The sequence below is a fragment of the Anguilla rostrata genome, chromosome 4 (genome assembly GCF_018555375.3).
Source record: "Anguilla rostrata isolate EN2019 chromosome 4, ASM1855537v3, whole genome shotgun sequence".
In the NCBI taxonomy this organism is placed as follows: Eukaryota; Metazoa; Chordata; class Actinopteri; order Anguilliformes; family Anguillidae; genus Anguilla; species Anguilla rostrata.
Window position 1 is genome coordinate 21,812,735 of NC_057936.1, and position 18,823 is coordinate 21,831,557.

Here is an 18,823-nt window from a genome sequence, read left to right on the forward strand (position 1 = left end):
CACAGAATGCTCTTTCATGGTTTGTCCCAGCTCACGTCCTGAGGGAGTATTTTTTTTTACTTGCAAAAAATGTATGGTAACCTATCTTCATGGACATACACCACATCCATCCATTATCTATACCTGCTTAATCCTGATCAGGGTCGCGGGTGGTGCTGGAACTATCCCAGCATGCATTGGGCGAGAGGCAGGAATACACCCAGGACAGTTCCTCAGTCCATCTCAGGTGATTAACCACATAGCCTACCATAATGACTGAGTTTTCAAATGAATTCAGTGTTACTCACCCTGAACCCTGTACACCTCCTATGTGCATCTCTTCTGCGGTGAGGAGATTGTTATTCCCGGGATTGTTGTAGACTGCAGGTTGATGTTTTTGTATGCTAACCCTCACATTCGTTGTCATGATCATCTATCACTCTATGGCTGTCTTCAAAACCCTTCTTTATGTACATTACATGCTATGCTTATCACCTCAATACTTTCATACCCACCAGTACTGTCTACTGATGGAGGTATTTTTCTGTAAAATGGAAAAAACTCATCCTGTCTTTCTACAAATATTTTTTTTCCGCAAATTTTTCCGGACAATCAGCTGGGTGACCTGTCCATGTTAGTCAGGTCTATGCATGCACAGAACAAAAAATTACGTGAAATATGAAAAAATTAATAATGTATCAACTGTAACATTTTCTGTCATGTTTACTGCTGTAGGATATAGAGGGCTTGTTCGCCGTCAAATGTGTGTATTTGATGTGTTTTTAAAATTTATTATTATTATTCTTATTAATTGATTTGATGTAACGTCCCTGGTAAAATAAAAGATTAATTTAAAAGGTATGCATTCAAAATGCATGCCAAGGCCACCTGACCAACACACTCACACTCACTTTGTCTGCCCCTTTGACCAACACACCATCGATGAGGATGACCTGTGACCTTCTGCAAGTGAAGTCGATCAACTGTTGTTTTTTTCTTTCTCTACAAAGAAAAGTTGAAGCTTTTTTCCATGGAAAAAAAGAGAAGGCACCCATAACCATACTGTTTATACCAAGCCAGAAATAATTAGTTTATACACACACTGAACTATACAAGCATGGGTATTAATTGATGTTTTTCTTTTTCATTTAAATGAATAAAACTTTTCTACAGCTGAAGTGTCAGGAAAGAGTATCAGATAGAAGCCAAATGCCAAGCTGCTTAGAAAGACATGTCCTGTGGAGACTGCTAGAAATACCAACAACTGTGGCAAAGCAGGGACCTATACAAAGATTTGTTTGTTTGTTTTCTGTTTTTATTTGTATCCATCTTCAAAATAACATTGGTTAAAATTGGTGGCTGATTTATTTATTTAGTTCCTAAGTTTTTAGGTTTTCAGTATTATTTTTGTTCCATAATTTAACATAACATTTAACTGTCGAGGGTATTATGTATGAATGGTTATGTTGCTCAAGGTCTCTCCAGTGTGACTGCCCTCTGCTGGATCTTTTAAGCACTGTTATGTGCTCAAGCCAGGCGTCCACGGTGGAAGGAGAGATTTTTTGCTGTACGGGTTTGGTGGTAAATCATGCAGTATTGAAACACTGAATTTTGTTTTGTTTGTTTTGTCTTTTCAATAAATATGCTTCTTTTATAAATGGCACACTGTGTTTTGTAAGCTGTTTTAACTCGCAACACTGTGGACACTGCTTGCTCATGTCAAACTGGAGAATATTTTGATCTGGAGAATATTTTGATCATTCCTTTTAATTTATTGATTATGACAATATTTCAGTGGAACCAGACTAGAATTCATGCCATTTGATTAGTCATCCCCCTTGGAAAAAAGGGGTAAGAGAATATTTATTTGTGGTCTGTATCTAGCTCCCCCTCTCCTGATACAGAGGACCCCACAACCTCACAGGCACATGGTATGTCACACTTCCTGACCCCTGGGACAGGAAATAAGGGGAGGAGAGAAGTACAGAGAAGGGGGTATGGAACTGCTTTCACAAAAAAACTTGTGGTATGAAGAGGAATGGTGCATGAGGGGGAGTCTCTCTGCAGGCCATAGAGGACAGGTTTTCTTGTTTCTTCAACCTCCTCTTTTGCTCCACTCTCTCAGAACTCCACCTTGCAGGCAGGGAAGGTCTCCTCCTGCTACACTCTGGTAATCTGCTCCAATTAGTGAGAGTAAAGACATCTGCTCACCAAAACGAACCATCTAGACGATGCAATTCAAAACATGATCACAAGCCAAAACCTGCAGTGTTAATACGTTTAAGGAAATGATTAAACACGTGTTTAAAACAACCTAATGATTAAGCCCAATCTTTCTTTTGTTAGGTTACACCCCTTCTATGTGATTGCTAGCAGTAGAGCACAATAAGCATGATGTGAACATGGGGATTTAATTCTTCATGGCAGACAAGCTATTTCCGGGATAATGTAGTTTAAGAGGGTAAACAGTCCCTCTAAACATGAAAAGTACCTAATTCAGCTTGTTAACTTTCTGGGATTGCTTCGTGGTTGGAGAGAAAACCATCATATACAGGTACAAGGGTGCCCCAGGACCGAGGCTACACGGCTGTTATGGACACAGAGGGGGCCGAAGTCAACGCAGAGTTTTGTTTTCTCGGTCAGCAAGTAGTCTACATTGCCTGCATTCTCACCCTCAGCACTGCCATATCCAATGAGGTGTAAATTACTGTTGTGCTTCTGTCCTGAACTAAAGTTCTAGTAGTTCTTTGAATTGCTGTACACAACAGATCAATGGTGTGTATGCTGAATCAGTTTGTCTGAATCTAAATTTCTGTCCAAATATGCAGTTGATAAAGCTTTCAGGCCTGTTAACAGCTGTTTTTATAACAACTCTGTGCAGTAGATGGATAATTCCACAGCAGAAGCATTCGCTCGAGGATTGCGATTATATACAAGAAAAGGGTTAGAGCCATGATTTCCTTCTCAGTCACAGACAAAACTCATAAAAGCAAAGCTTTAAAAATGCTGTCCAGTGAGTATGGGTAAGAGTGCAAATGAATAGCTGACAAAACATAGTAATAAATAATTACAACATCCGTTTATAAAAGAAGCATATTTATTGAAAAGGAAAAAACAAAACGAACAAACAAAAAAATTAGTGTTTCAATACTGAATGATCTACCATCAAGCCTTCATAGCAGGGCTGGTGTGCATGAAGGTTTTCATCGTCACCAATTACACTGGCAAAATTAGCCAATTAGCTGAATACATTTATGCTGGTTTAATCATAGATTAGACAACAACAATATGTTTCATGTTGGGATACAGGAACAGTCTTCATCTGTCATTCATGAATGTTTTATAAGAAATTTTTACTAAAATATCAATTACATAAAGATTGGGCTAATTAAACAAGTAAGAGTAGAAGTTGGCGTGAAACCCAGAAAAAAAGATACGGTCCTCAGTCCTTTCTCTCGACAGCAACAACACTCCCCCCTTCACACTGGACTTCTTGCTTGCACTTGTAGCAGCACTTCAAAAAACCACAGCAGTCATGCTGGGGAGGCCAGTAGAACATTAGGGGAAACTAACTTTTATTCATCTAATGAGTAACATCCTGAAATATTCAAATGGACTCAAAAACAGTATTGAACTTGTTAAAAGTTGTGTAAAACCTGTGGTAGTGATGATGATGGGGATTACCCCGTCACAGAGGGACAGAATAAAGGTCTCACAAGAGGTGTTCACATTGGCTGTTTTGTAAAACTGTACTCAGTGCTCAGGTGATTGATCATTCCGGAATGACAGAACGCGATTAAACATGGCTCGGTGGACACATTTCGGTCACATCGCTCCCGGAGTTGAAATTTTGACAGGTGCACACCTAACTATTTCAATGCCTGTCATGGTAGAACAGGGGTAGGTGTACAGTGACTGCTAAATGGAGTGACAATCTAAGCAGGACAGTATGATGTATAAAGAATCTATGCTTTGTAGAGGCTCACATTAAAATTGTTTTAAAAGAATGCACATTCAAGGTTAAAGTAAGTCCTTCTCAGATGTAAAAAAAAAAAAGGAAACATTTGCAGGTTTTCAGATCCAGAGACTTCGGTATGAGAGATGGGGAGTTTACAAGGTTATGCTGTACAGCCAACAGGGGGCAGGACATGCACAAAAAGCCACAACTAGTACAAAACCAAAGTAAAGCTTACCCATGCAAATACATGTTAGCAAGAGTGAGAAATTGGGTGGGATGTCTGGAAAAAGACATTTAAAGTTTGTTTGGCGAATTACACATTTCCCAAATGTTGTGAATCTCTGCTGCATTCATGCAACAGTAAAGCTCTGATGAAAGTCTCAAAAAAAAAAAAAAAAAGAAAAAAGCAGCACATTCTGAAAAATGGTGGGTAGAGCCATCTGTCCAGAGGCACGAATATTGGTTGATTACAGTCTTGCACTACTACAGTTCTCAAATTAACATGCCATAACCTGCTGGGTAGAAAAGGGTGACATGAACAGCCTTGAGCTAAGCAAGATGACCATCATTAATAACCTCTACACATGAGTGTTATTTTAAATTACAGAACAAAAATAATAAAAACCTAATAACTTAGAAACAAAATAAATAAATCAGCCACCTAATTTTAACCAATACAATTTTGAGAGTGCTTGTAAATAAAAAAAACAGAAAAAAAACAAAAATAATCGTACATATCTCTGCTTTACCAGTTGTAGGGATTTCTAGCAGATTCCACAGAACATGTCTTTCTAAGCATTTTAACATAAAGCTTCTATCTGATACTCTGACTATTCTGATACTTCGGCTGTAGAAAACGCTAGAGATAGTTTCATTCATTCAAATAAGGCATGACTAAGAACAAAACAAAACAAAAAACATCAATGAATACCCATGCTCATATAGTTCAGCATGCCTATTAACAAATCATTTCCGACATTGTTAAAAACAGTTCATTTTCCGGATATGTAATCAAATTTTTTTTTTCCCCCCGAAACAAAAAACTAAAATTTTTTGGGGAGAGAGAGAAAAAAAAAGACAACAGCTGATTGAGTTCACTTGCTTGAGGTCACAAGACATCTCCAGACAAGTCGTGTTAGTCGAAGGGGCAGACAAATTGGGTGCGGTGGTTGGGTGGCCTTGGCATGCATTCTCAATTCTGTACGCAGTGATAAAAGGCTAAACGCAGTACAATTCACAGAGAACAACCCCTCTACATCCTACAGCTATAAACATGACACACACAGAAATATTACAGCGGATGTTTCTTTTCTTTTCTTTGTTGTGTGCGCAAATTATTTAACTTTTAGGCACTGAAGCAACTGTGGTCCAGAGGAAAGTCATCAAAGCCACCTGATTAATCAATTGCACACATCTCAATTCAAACTTTTAGCCTGTTACAGTTCAATGAGTTCACCGTTTCGTTTTTTTACTCCAACATGTATATCATAACATTTCAAGCACTACAAACAAGTTGATGTGATGCACACAGTGGTCAGTACTGTACATACACATTTCTGATGGCCTACTGTAAGCAGCAGCTCCGCCGTAACAGTTCTGCCTGCTTGGAATGGGTACTACCGAGGTTCTCTGTGAATCAATGATTGAATTCTGATCCATTACAAACAAGAAAGAGTATTCAGTTTGAGAGATCATGGTTTCAGCATTGTCCATTGCTGTGCATTGCACCAGGATTCCATACATTATCCATCCAATTATTTTTGTCAGACATCATTTGTTCAGACAGGCCCATCATTGGTTCTCTCCAACTTTGTAACCAAGCTGGTTCAACAGCCAGGTGGCTAACTGCATTCTTTGAGAGCACGACCCGATCATGGGTCGCAATGGGTTACAATCCCATTCGCAATGGGTTACAATCCAATTTCATCCTCTAACTCCCTCTCTGCCGTAACCATTTATTATTCTATGGTTGACTTCCAAAACCTTCTTATTACACGCTTTCAACTTACATACCCTTAAAGGTTATGAATATTCCCTCAATACCTACATGTACAGTCTACTGATGGAGTTACTTTTATGTAACTCACCCTGTCCATCCGCAAGTATTTTTTTCCTGTTAATTACTCCAGACGGTGAGCTGCTGACCTACCAATATTAGTCCTGTCAAAAGCATGCAGGGAATGCTAAAGGTGTAGTGACGCACAATCCTCAGGGTGTGACTTTTTTTAGAAGACCCTTCTTGATGGGAGTGCAAGACTTTCATGCCTTCCTGTATCTTCCCCTCCCCTCACTTTCCCTCTGTCCTTGGATGAACTGTGCAAATCAGTATAAGGAAAAACTTACGAAAAATAAAACCCTTCCACTTGAATTTTGAAGGCATGTCCATTATGGGCTGAGGGTCAGGGGTCTCAGAATGTTCCGCAGACAGCTCTCTCTCCTCAGTTGATGCCTCTCTCCTCAGTTGATGCCCAGAATTTCAGGGAATATACGTCAGCACTGATTATGCAGTGCACCCCCCCCCCCCCCCCCAAGCATTAATTTTAATCGAGCAGCTTCCATTAATATAAGTGGAACCAGAATTTTCAATATTATGACAAGTGGGACCATACCGGATTCCACCCCATTTGATTAGATATCCCCATGGCAAAACGAGATAAGGGAATATTTGTTCGGGGACTGTAATTAGCTCCCCTTCTCCAGAAGGGGGCAATGCAGAAGACCCCACAACCTAACAGGCATGTGGTATGCCACACCTCCTGAACCATTCGACAGGAAATAAGGGGAGGAGAGAAGCACAGATAAGGGGGTATGGAACTGCTTTCACAAAAAAACTTGGTGGTATGAAGGGGAATGGTGCATGAGGGGGAGTCTCTCTGCAGGCCACAGAGGACGGGTTTTCTTGTTTCTTCAACCTCCTCTTTGCTCCACTCTCTCAGAACTCCACCTTGCAGGCAGGGAAGGTCTCCTCCTGCATGGCGACAGTGCTGTTGCTCCCCAGCACTGTGATGCCCAGCTCCCTCTGCCTCTCATGGGTCTCCTGGTACCACTCGTGCATCGTAAGGGAGTCAAATGTAGGGATCAGGGTCACCTGGATAAGGAAAGAAGACAGAACATTGCCATACAAATGGCCACAAATCCTGAAAGTACAGAATTCCGACTATACCAAAAATACTTCTGAATTGCATCATTTACTTAAATTGCCAATTCAATAATTATTTTTGCTTTGTTATGGGTTATTGTAGCATACAGCACAGTTAATCAAGGATATGTATTTATTTTGCCATGCTTTATCCTCAGATTTAGGTAAATATGCATCTGAAATATTTCTCTATGTAACTGCAAATTTTGACATTAATTGACATTAATTTTTTATCTTCAGTTGAATATTCTGGTGAAGAGCTGAAAAAGCAATGCTGTAAATACAGTAGGTGAGCTCACCTGAACACCAGGCCATGCCGTCTTGCCCTCCAGTAGAGCATCAAGAATGGGCCTCATGACAGCCTCCTTCATAGGCTCATCTCCACTGACGATGTAGCAGGAAGAGCGTAAGCGACGGAAGAACTCCACATCAACAGTGGCAGCTGCACAGCTCGAGGGGAGGTATGCCAGGTCCAAACAAACTGGTACTCCACCAGCTGCACCCGCCTTAGTACCCAAAGAGCCTTGTGATACAAGAAGAGATACAAGAAATACAGAAGAACTTTGATGAAAAAAACGGCCTTGTTTTTCAGTAGCAGGGAGCATATCTCATATACTGTACAATAAATACATACTTGATCTTAAAAAATACAAAACCATGCTTTTCACAGCTTCATGAGTTTAACTGCTTAAAGTACCATTGCTTACCTGCTGCAGGTTGCCTAGTGGTCCCTGTTCGGGAGCTAGCGGTGGTACCACGAGATGGGGGTCTTGTGTCAAGGCTGGAGCTTGCCCTCAAAGAGCCACTGGAGCTCCCGAGGGTACCAGATTTAGTCTTGCTGCTCTGTACTGAACTATTGCTTGTGCCTGGCCTCTGAGTGACTCCTGCTGATTTCTTGGGTTTCGTAATGGTACTTTTTGTATTCTTAGCTTGTGCTTCAGGCTCAGGGTCAGCCATACAGGCCCCAGGCTGCGGTGGCAGTGGGGGCAAATCCTTCATGGGAGCTGGAGGAGGGTCTTGAGAAGAAAAGTGTGTGCCTCTGTGAGAGGAGCGAGAGCTGGGTAGATCATGTGGCTGCTGAGGAGGGAAAATTCCAGCAGAATCATCATCAGAATCTAAAGCACAATCTGCAGTGATGGACGGGCAGTCCTCTGTCCCAGGGGGAACATCCGAGTCAGAAGCTGTAGGAAGGGACTCACTGGCAGAAGTAGGTGGGGTCTCCTGGCCTTGAGGTGAGTGCCTGTTGTTGCCAGTGCAACGCTGCGCCAGTGGTTTAGCCAGCTCTTGGGAGAGGTCACTGTCTTCTGAGAGGTCGTGTGGGCTAGGGTTAGCCAACCCTGGAGAAATTTGATGCTGCTGGTTCTCTGGAGATTTGTGATGCTTGAACTCACAGGGTGAGACAAGGCAAAGGTCAACATCATGGGGAGGAACTTCAGTAAGAAGACCCTGTGGTCCTGGGAGCCTTCCCTCTGATCCATCACCTGGTGGCCTAATGTTATGAGATGTTCTCAATGGCAGGGACATTCCCACTTTGGAGTCAGGGTCAACAAAGTGTCCATTAGAAAAGAGCCGGTCACCCATCTCCTCCATGGGAGATTCACAAAGGGGTGGAAGAACCTGCTCAAAAGACACAGATAAAGATTCATCAACTTCTGTCGAATGTGGAGAACCAACTTCTGCTGGTAAAGATGGGGTTGTGATAGTTGGGGAAACATCAGGTAGCATGTCCTTGAAGGGACTCAATACCAAGTAGCTAGAGTGCTTGTCCTGGGAGGAAGATGAATTGTTCTCCAAATTACTTTTTAGACACCCTGATTCAGAGTTTCTACAGGATCCCATGACTCGACTGTCTTTAGCCCCAAGGCTGCTGTCCTCTCCAGAGCCTAGGCAATCCTCCGCAGGGGATTGGTGAAAAGGGGTATGTCCAGCACTGTTTGGGCCTGAACCTGGGGGAGAGACCAGCTCCAGGGTCTTCTCATCAGAGCTAGCACATGCATCTTCTTGTCCATTTCTCAACAAGCTATCCTTCAAGGCTCCATCAAGCAGTCTGTACTCTGTGGGTGTGACGTCAAAATTCACACTCCGGTCACTTTTTGGCGTCTTTGCAAGAGGAGATGATGGTCCAATAGACTTGGTAGGATTTCCAAACGTATCCATTGAGCGGAACTTTTCTGGGCTATCTAAATTTTCAGTCTCTTCTGTTCTAGCTCCATTCATGCCATTGCTTTCTTCCAACTTCTCCGTCTGATTCTCAATAACTTTACACTCAGTTTTAGTGTTCTCTTCATCTGTGCACCTGTCCTGCTGCCCTTGCTCCTCTCTCAGCTTCTCAAATTCTGCTGTCATGTCCTCTGGTGTTGACATCTTGGAGCGATCTGCATCCACTTCAGTGGCACCTGATGTCTTAAGGTTCTCCTGATCCTTTTTGCCAGTCTTTGGTTTAGCCCCTTTATTTATAGCTTCCTTTTTTAAGGACATCTCTTTCTTTAAAGTCCCATTCTTTCCAGAAGTTTTCTTTTGGTCTCCAGCAGATGAAGCTGCAGCTGCAGATGCTGTAGCCGGTTTCTTGATGTCCTTGCCTGGAACCTTTGTTTGTTTCTTCTCCTCAACTTTCAACTCCTTCTTCATTTCCTTCTTCAGGTCTGGCTTTATGTCTTTCCTAGATTTTGCAGCAAGAGGTTCCTTCTTCACTGGCTCTTTCTTTTTCTCTCCATTCTCCTCTTTCTTAGAAATACCGGTTGCAGGTTTTTCTTCTTTCTTTTTGACTTCTTTCTTGTCATCCTTCATTGGTTCTTTCTTAGTTACAACTTTATCAAGTTTTTGTGGCTTTGGTTTGACATCACCTTCCTTCGATTTGGGTTTGTCTTCACTCTCTTTCCCTTCTTTTGAGGCTATGTCATTTGTCCCTTTGGCTTTGCCTTTGGGATCTTGCTTCTTAATGTCAATACGACCTAACTTCTCTTTCACAACAGCATTTCCAAGTCTAGAGTCTTTAGATGCAGACTTTAGACTCTCCCTGCTCTCAGCACGTTTTGGTTGCTTATCAGATTTGGATGTTTCAAGATCCCTGAGACATACTACAGGGTGCTTGAGAAAGTCCAAGTGTTTTAACTTCTCTAACCCCTCCAGAATTTTGCTTTGAGGTGTACACCCAGGAAATAAAACTCTAATGATCTTTTCTTGAGGACTAGCGGGATGCCATACAAGCAGAGCACAGATGGAGACAAGGCATGGCAAGGGCATCTCCGAGGCTTTAATGGTAGAGCCATTTCCAGGCCAATTTTGCAGAAAAGCCTCATATTCCTTGCTACCCTTAACTGGGTTGAGTACATACATCTCTAGGCGACCAACTCCCATTTTCTGGAAGAGGATGACAGGCTCAATATTAGAGCTGTTGGAGCGATAAAGTGGTTCTGGTGTGATCATCAGTCTCTCCAAGTACTGCAAGGTGAGTGCAGCCTGGTCACAGCTACGGAGTATTTTGGGATCCCCAAGAAGTGTCTTCAGGCGTTCTGGAGCATTGAGGAACACCACTCCAACTTCAGGGGAAATTAGGTTCTTCATCCAGTCCTCATTGTTTTGGGAGCCATTAGACTGCTCCTCCTCCAGCTCTGCAGATTTCCGCTGCAGCAGACTGTTCACACCGGGCAGGTTGTCAACCCCAATGTGAGTGAGCAACATGGAATCAACCCGGTCCAAATGTCTCACCAGCTTCCAGAAGCAGGAGCGTGGGTCAGACCCACCATTGACTAATATGTTAAAACCGTTAACAGCAAAGAAGGCAGAGTCACCTCTCCCACCAGGGAAGATGTAGCAACAAGGGCGGGAGAGCTTCAGGAAGCCTACAGTGCTGGGAGGTTCCAGCAATTCAAAAGGAGACTGTGGCTCCAGGGACTCTGAAAGATACTCTGTGAATTCCTGCAGTCCCTCCATCTCCGGTAGCACTGTTGGTGGGTTCGTCTTGATTTCAATGAAGTCCTGCAGGTTATGTTTCTCCAATACAGAATTCTTCCATACACCAGAGTTGGGGCAGCCAAGGGTAAGACTAGCTTTTTGAGTTGGGTCTGCTGAGCTTAGCAGCTCACCAATCTGGGGTAATGGAGAGATACACAGGTTAATGCAATTATATTAAGGTACATTAACCATAAACAACATAACAATTTAAAGTCGCAGTAAACTTATAATAGTAAAAAAAACAGCAAGGAGGTAGGGAAATATTGAAGCTTGGAAAGCACTTAAGCCCAGACTGACCTCTTCATCTGCAAAGATCTGAATGAAGTCATGGAGGGAGAAGCACCCTGTCTGCAAGACTAAGTCGCCAGTCTCCTCCACACACTGTCCCGCAAGAACCAGCAATTTGTGACGCGACACATCAGAAATAAGCCTTCGCACCTAGAAAAGAGGGAGAAGGACAGTTAGGGATGTTATTGCAAGTCAGCCAGTGGCAATTGAAATTGTTGAGCTATAGTTGGGTGACGTAATGCAAGATCATTAGACAGCGCAGTGAACACAACACAGACAAAGCCGCAATTCTGAAATCTGAATCAATTTCTTATAGTGCATGCCAAAACCTAAATAAGTGAAAACAAAGAATAGAAACTTGACTTTCTTTCAGCTGAAAATGACATCTTAGCCTGCCAGACTCAAGTGCTGCAGTTATATATATGTTGTGTTTTTAAGCCCCAGCTCATGTACACTTGAGTCATTCTTACCCAACATAAATATAGCTACTTGCTCACAGCCTAGAGACCTGAAAAATAAACTATTTTAAATGCAAAATCACCACTTCAAGGTAATCAGCATACACACTGAATAATTCACAGAAGAGTTAAAGAGGGAATATACCATAGACATTTGAAAAAATATTTTGTGACAGACAGAGGTGGCATGTATCCTTCAAGTCATGTAAAATAACTACAATATATTCTACAGGAATCCTGCTTACATAAATGTTTTGCAGATGGCCAGGAAAATACAATGGAGTCTTTCCAACAGAAGGTTAAGCTTAAACTTAAAAATCAGTATGTCTAACCTTCAAGCACAGACACCCTTGAAAACCAAACATCTGACATTCTTAAAACGCTTTGTACATTTCAGTGAGAAATGCCTCAGACATGCCAGGAAGACAAACGGTGTAATCAATTTCTTGGTTTTTATTCATATACATACTACGAGCACTGGGATCCCTAAAATGGTAATGCCTAAGAAAAAGCATTGAGTGTGAAAGCATTAAATTGAATAATGAACTTTCCTTCATTCTGATTGTTGCCCTCTGTCAGCAGCTTCTATGATCAGTAACAACCTAGCCTGTGGTTGCTAAACAGTTTGGAATGGAAGAAGGCGCCGTTGGAACCCTTCCCAGGAGACAGGGCTAATTTCAGTCTGAACGGGGCCAGCGTGGAACAGCTCAAAATACTTTGGGAACAAATGCTTACATACCAAAGTTCACAGAGACTTAAAGAAAACAACATGACACGTACAACAAATACTAAGACCTGCCTTTCAAAAGCCATGAACAGGAGGAGGAAAATGAGGATAATACATCGATGATACCATATGCATTTCCAAATTAACAGCAGATTAATCCCATAAATTTAATCTTAGAGTAGATTATGGAGACAGTAAATTAGATTATGCTGGTAAGTAGATTATGCTGATTAAAATAAATCTATTATAAGGACTCCTATTATAAAATCAAGGAATTAGATTTTCAAGGTCAACAGTGACAGTTGGCAGGGGAAATGGATCAACTCGCATGCAACATCCAAGTTAAGTGCTCTGCACAACAGAGTTTAGGGATCAATAGGAGAAATGCAACCATCATCAAATCCACTACTCATTTATAGCATTAAGAAAGTGGTTAACAATATGACAGAACTGTACTGATGGCACAAAAAAGACACTTTCAGAACACTAAATTATATACTGATTGAACATTTATGGAATCACATCTGCACAAAGCTGAATGTGTAGTAGACAGAGCATTTCTATTGTTCTTTTGTATGATGCTGTTTATAGTAATAAGTAATAACAGCATCTTGCCCCTTCCAACCGCACAGCGGGTTTCTGCTGAGATAACTGTGCCTGTCAGTGATCCATGGACAGGAGTGCCCTTCATGGCAAAGTAAAATCTCTTCCATTAGAGCGTCACCCTTTGGTCTCTCTCCAAAAACCTAAAGCTAACTGGACTTAAAAACAAAACAAAACTGTAGTTGCCTCAATTGGTCTGATCTAAACTAAATATCCAGCTTGTCTGACCCATTGTACACTACGTGGCTAAAAGTATGTGGACACCTGACATCCAGTATCTCATCCAAAATTATGGGCATTAAAGTTGGTCCACCCTTTGCTGCTATAATAACTTCCACTGTTCTGGTAAGGCTTTATATAGGCTACAAGATGCTGAAGCATCACTGCAGGGATTTGCTTCCATTCAGCCAGAAGGGCATTAGTGAGGTCAGGAATTGATTTGGCGATTATGGCTGGCTTGAGGTTGGATTTGCAACTGATCCGAAAGATACTGGAAGGGGTTGAGGTCAGGGCTCTGCGCAGGCCAGTCAAGTTCTTCCACACCAATCTCGACAAAACCAGTTCTGTATGGACCTTGCTGCGTATCCGGGGGCACAGTCATGCTGAAACAGGAAAGGGCCAACCCCTAACCTGTCGCAAAGTTGGAAGCACAGAATTGCCTAGAATGTCACTGCATTAAGATTTACCTTCACTGAAACTAAGAGGCCTAGCACGAACCATGTAAAACAGCCACAGACCAAGGGGTGTCCAAATACATTTGGTCATGTAGTGTATGTAGTGCTACTGTGAGCTGAACCAATGAGCTCTAACTTTTCATGTCACAGCAAACGGTGATTAGCAAAGAAAACTAAAACAAACATAAGGAGTACTTTGTGAGTTTAATAATGCCCACTTGGCTACATGCATTCACAGCATGTCTGAAAAAGACAGTGATGGAGAGTTGGACAGGGTTGGACAGTAGGACTGAAATGGAGAGGAAGAGGTCCGCAGTCTCACCTCCGAGCACATGCACAGGTGGGAGGGGTTCACCACCACCTGGGTCTCCAGGACATCGCCACTGTGCTGCAGCGTCCTCTGGCCTGGGGGAGGACACAAATATAGAGGTAAGAAACCTGCGAGAAGAGGGAGGGGACAGAACGAGATAGGGGAGGAGGAGGGATATAAACAAATCTTCAATCCTATACATGTTCATTTTTTCCCTGTGCAAGTGGTTTACTTAGTTTTCCTCGAACGAAAGCAGTTACTTCTTTAATATCAGTACTAAAGAAGAACTTGTTATTCCAAATTACAGATTTAGTCAAAGATTAATTTGCATTTTCATAAATGCATTTATTAATCCGCACATATTTTCATGTAGATTTTTTCCCACTGCACACGTTTGGTTTTGTTCTGTAGAACTGCAAAAAAAAGAAACTGCATTATAAATAAAATGTAACCTAAATGATACATTCAGATTAAGGTATTTTGTGGTTCTCCACCAAGGTTCAACGCTAGAGGGCAGAGTCTTCTTCTTAGACACAAAATGGGTGAGGCCTTCACTTTGCACATAACTTTCAACAGCATGAACACCAAGAGAACATTCAGCATTGTGCCCACGAGCAACCATGCCACAGTGAGGTTGCTTATATGTAGAGATCCATTCGTCCCTCACCGAGCAGCAGTTAAACGTTTCAGGCTCTAGCTCTATATCCTTTGTGAAAAAAGAAAATCTGCTTAGAGGAAGTAAAATAAATAAATAAATAAATAAAAAAATAAAATAAAAAACCTCCGAGCTAAGAACATTGTCCATTTCTTATTTCTGTAATGGCATGAGCCACGACAACAGGAACATTCAACAAGTAGCGAGAAGGAAATAGGCCTAGTGTTTCTAAGCAATACTTGTTCACTTCCTGAAATTTATTCATTGTGTGTTTACAATGAGAAAAACATTACAGATGATATGTTCCTGATAAACTATTAGGGGGAAAGATAAGACAGGGAAAACTGTGTTTTAAGTGACCTCAATCTGAAGTAGTAAACTCAGCCTTCATTGTTAATGAGTAACGTTAGCGCTTGTTAACATTTTAAATGGGTCAGCGAACAACCATTCACATCCTTACAACCAGCGCTTTATTATCTATCACATGGAAAAGCAAGCAGACACAAACAACATGCTTCAAGGGAACTATAAAAGTCATCCTGACAAAGAAAGCTTGTTTGTCCTTCCGACTCAGACCAAACGGGACGGTGAGAACTTCACGGTTGCCATGTCATCTTGAAACACAAGGTCTTATTTACGGAGTCTGAAAGTGAATAAAAGGCCTGTATTTCTCACTGTGACTGCCCAAAATAGAATCACATGACGGTGCGCGATTGAACCGCCTACTCATGCACTGTCCAGGACAGCCCACCATTTACCATCTTACACACCAACCACATCCTGGAGTGATGCACCGAAATCACACGGGAGACAAGGCTGCACATTTTACACCACTGAGGCAGGGGGACAGCAGCCAAAAGAAACCATATTGGTGGGGGGGAGGGGAGTCTGTTTAGTGTTAGGAAGTGAGGAATCGGCACACACTTCAGCTATCAAGACTGTGGGAGCAGGGCAGCGAAAGAGGAATGGTGAAAAAGAGGAGGGGAGATAGAGAGATGAGAGAGAGAGGGAAGACCAGCGGAGAGGGAGAGGAGATGAGAGAGAGCGAGTGAGCCACGGACTGCGCTAGCTCTGAGCGGTATGCTACCCAAGCCCGATAAGAGGAAGGCTTGATAAGAGAATCGCACGCATAGCTGGCTCGTGAGGGCGTCATTCCCGCACCGTCTGCACAACGCAGACCAGGCCCAGGGCTCTGCGCTAACATTTTTTGTCACGGAGCGCTTGTGCTCATAAGTTTAAAAATGCCACTAATGCATCCAAATTAGCAGATGTGCTCCTAAATTCAATTTTCCAGCAAGCACATGTCAATTTTCAGGGGCAAATGGGAGCACTGTAGAGTGTCCGACTCTCAATTTAGGACAGGGAAGTAAATGAATTAAATCAGAGGTAAGCCTGGGCAAAGGACACTTCCAGGTCCCCAGATGACAGGCACATCCATCTCTAAGCTAAGCTTCTGTGGCTATGGGGTCCTTGCTCTGGAGAGCCATGATGGGACTGGGACTGTTGCTGCCGCTCCATGCACTGGGAACTTCTGAGCACATTACTGGATTACCGGTCCATTAAGGAAGTGGCCAGTGTATGCTGGCACAGAGGCAAGACGGCACTCAGCCTCTTAATCTATCAGACCGCAGCCCGCCATGGGCCGGTGCAGAGGCGGAAAGTCCAGGGGTCAGAAAGTATAAGTCCTGCCTTGGGTTTCTTCCACCCGTGAACTCAGCCAGCTGATTTCACTAATTAGATCGATCTCCTGGCAGAAGAATTGTGCCAATTAGCAAAACAAAGTACTGGGGAGAACCATTACTTTCTGGACCTGGATTTTACGCATCTGGGCCAGCGTAGGGAGGAAGCAATGAATCACCGCTCTGGCATTAAGACTACAGCATGCTACATTCTCCCATTTTAAAAGGCTTTTCAGGGAGAAGCATGCCTGTCGCCAAGAGGCGGCCATCTTTGAATAAAACCCTTTCTGTGAGCGGGGAGCCGGATTGTGAACCCCCGCGCTCTGATGAGGAGGATTACGGGCCGCAGGTGTGGAACACACGTCGTAGCTGTCCGCACCCCGCGGATCGGCACCAGCAGGCTCGTTCTGGGGCACTCTCAGTCCTGCGGCTGGGCACGGCGGCCATGCTGGGACGACGTCAGCGAGAGACACCGAGCTACACGCCACCTCCCTGCTACACAGAGTTTAGCCTCCCCAGCTCTGTGTGTGTGCTAATATAAACAGGGTCATTGGCAGCATGGCGGCAGCTCGCTCTGTGCGCTCAAACAGGGGTGTGCACGTCTGTGTCCCTCTGTACGCACAGAATGTAGCCTACACCGTCCTGACTACAGGAACGTCCTTCCAAAACATCACTTCTATTGTTCCTACACCTTGGACCTAACAACCACCACCCACACGGTTTCACATTGTGTGTGTATGTGCGTGCACGCACGTATGTGAGTGTGTTTGTGTGTGTGTGTGTGTGTGTGCGCCTGTGTCTTTGTGTATGTGTGCGTGTGCGTGTGTCTTTGTGTGTGTATGTGAGTGTGTGTGTGTGTGTGTGTGCATGTGTCTTTGTGTGTGTGTGTACGTATGTGTGTGTGTGCATACTTGTTTTTCCATTCAGGTGGCTGCAGAGACTGCAGTTCCAGCCCCATGACAGCACATGGTAGGAAACCCTTCCTTCCTGCAGGCTCGCTGAGCAAGCACGGTGCCATGGCAACGGCTACACAGCCCTTTCCTTCTGCAACAGGCTGAAAACACAGCCTCACAGAAGCCTAATTCTGCCTAGCAGCTACAAGGAAGAGACCGACGTCTGAAACTAATGCAGACCTATCATTTTACTGCAGCCGAATGTCAGAATATCTGCTAAGAGTGTGTGTTCGCACCAGACGCCAGTATTACAGCAAAGGCAACGCTATAAAGCAGTAAAGGGGCAATGTGTCTCCTATGTGATCCGCTATGAGGAACAGAGACTTCATTGCGATTTATTTTACCATACTCAACAGCTTACAACAGTGGTCCTCAACATAATTTATCCACAGGAATGGATTCATCTAAGCCTGAAAATGGCAGCCACAATGATGCATAACAGACCAAGAGCAGAAACTCCCATGTTTACACTGCTATGAATGATAATTACACTAGTCTTACGTGGCAATTTGCAAATGCATTTCCATCGTTTTCATCATGGCCAACATTCAGCGACTTCTTAAACAGTCCATTTACAATATAAAGTTTGCATATATACATGACAACAAGCTTGATTCCAACTGATAGGACCCATGTCTTAATATCTCATCCCATCCAGGAAATGTTAAGATCAAGTTACTTGTAAGACTCAATTTATGAGAAAACTTTGTGACTGATACTCAAATATAGCATTTATATATCCTTTATTTAACCATAAATTGCAGACATATTTCTCTTTTACTGAAGCTTGCACAGGTTATGTGCTTGACAGGTACTTGAAAGGACCACTGGATAAGAATCACAAAAAACAAGGAAGTAATCTTCCACCAGGCAAGAACAGTTCTTCTGTGTGCTTGCTTTACACCTTCCAGTAAACAACAGTTAAGATATAACAGGGCTCGAGGAGAGATGCAATAAAACTACAAACATGTCTGCACGGTGCAGACATCTTGATAACCTCTTGATAATTGCATAAGAGCTGAGAAAAGGACCTGCATGAACACTAAATAACATTTTCACAAGCACCGCACAAAACGTTTACGCCAAGTTTTCCTGCCTTTTGTAGTCCAGCAACGTCACTGTCCATATACTGACAGTAGAGTGGTATGTTATGGCAGAAAATGTTTTTAATATGGAGGGTGGCAGAGCAGATATAGAACTATAGAATCAGGACAGCCCACAGAATATGTAACCAGATATGGTGAGAGCGAGTAGTTGAAATGCAGGTTTCGTACACCTCCGGCACACACAGACCATGTACTGCAGCATACCAAAAAGCATAACCCATTTTGCTTTCAACATCGCTCGTTCAAATGAAGGATCACTGCTGGTGAACTTTTGAACCAGCCTAAACATCTAATTTTCCTGAATATAGGCCTAACATACGCCAACTCTGTGTGTGTACGT

General features: G+C 42.9%; 1 protein-coding gene across 1 annotated transcript in view; it reads right to left on the reverse strand.

The window, feature by feature from the left end:
• Positions 1-3,058: 3,058 nt before the first annotated feature.
• map1sa (microtubule-associated protein 1Sa) overlaps positions 3,059-18,823 on the reverse strand; it is a 34,788-nt gene continuing 19,023 nt past the window's right edge. The window contains exons 3-7 of the mRNA XM_064331349.1: positions 14,103-14,185; positions 11,328-11,468; positions 7,784-11,165; positions 7,376-7,599; positions 3,059-7,025 (exon numbers count right to left, since the gene is read on the reverse strand). Of these exons, the coding sequence (XP_064187419.1) occupies positions 6,870-7,025; positions 7,376-7,599; positions 7,784-11,165; positions 11,328-11,468; positions 14,103-14,185 (3,986 nt within the window). The 3' untranslated portion in view covers positions 3,059-6,869. The remainder of the gene's footprint in view (positions 7,026-7,375; positions 7,600-7,783; positions 11,166-11,327; positions 11,469-14,102; positions 14,186-18,823) is intronic.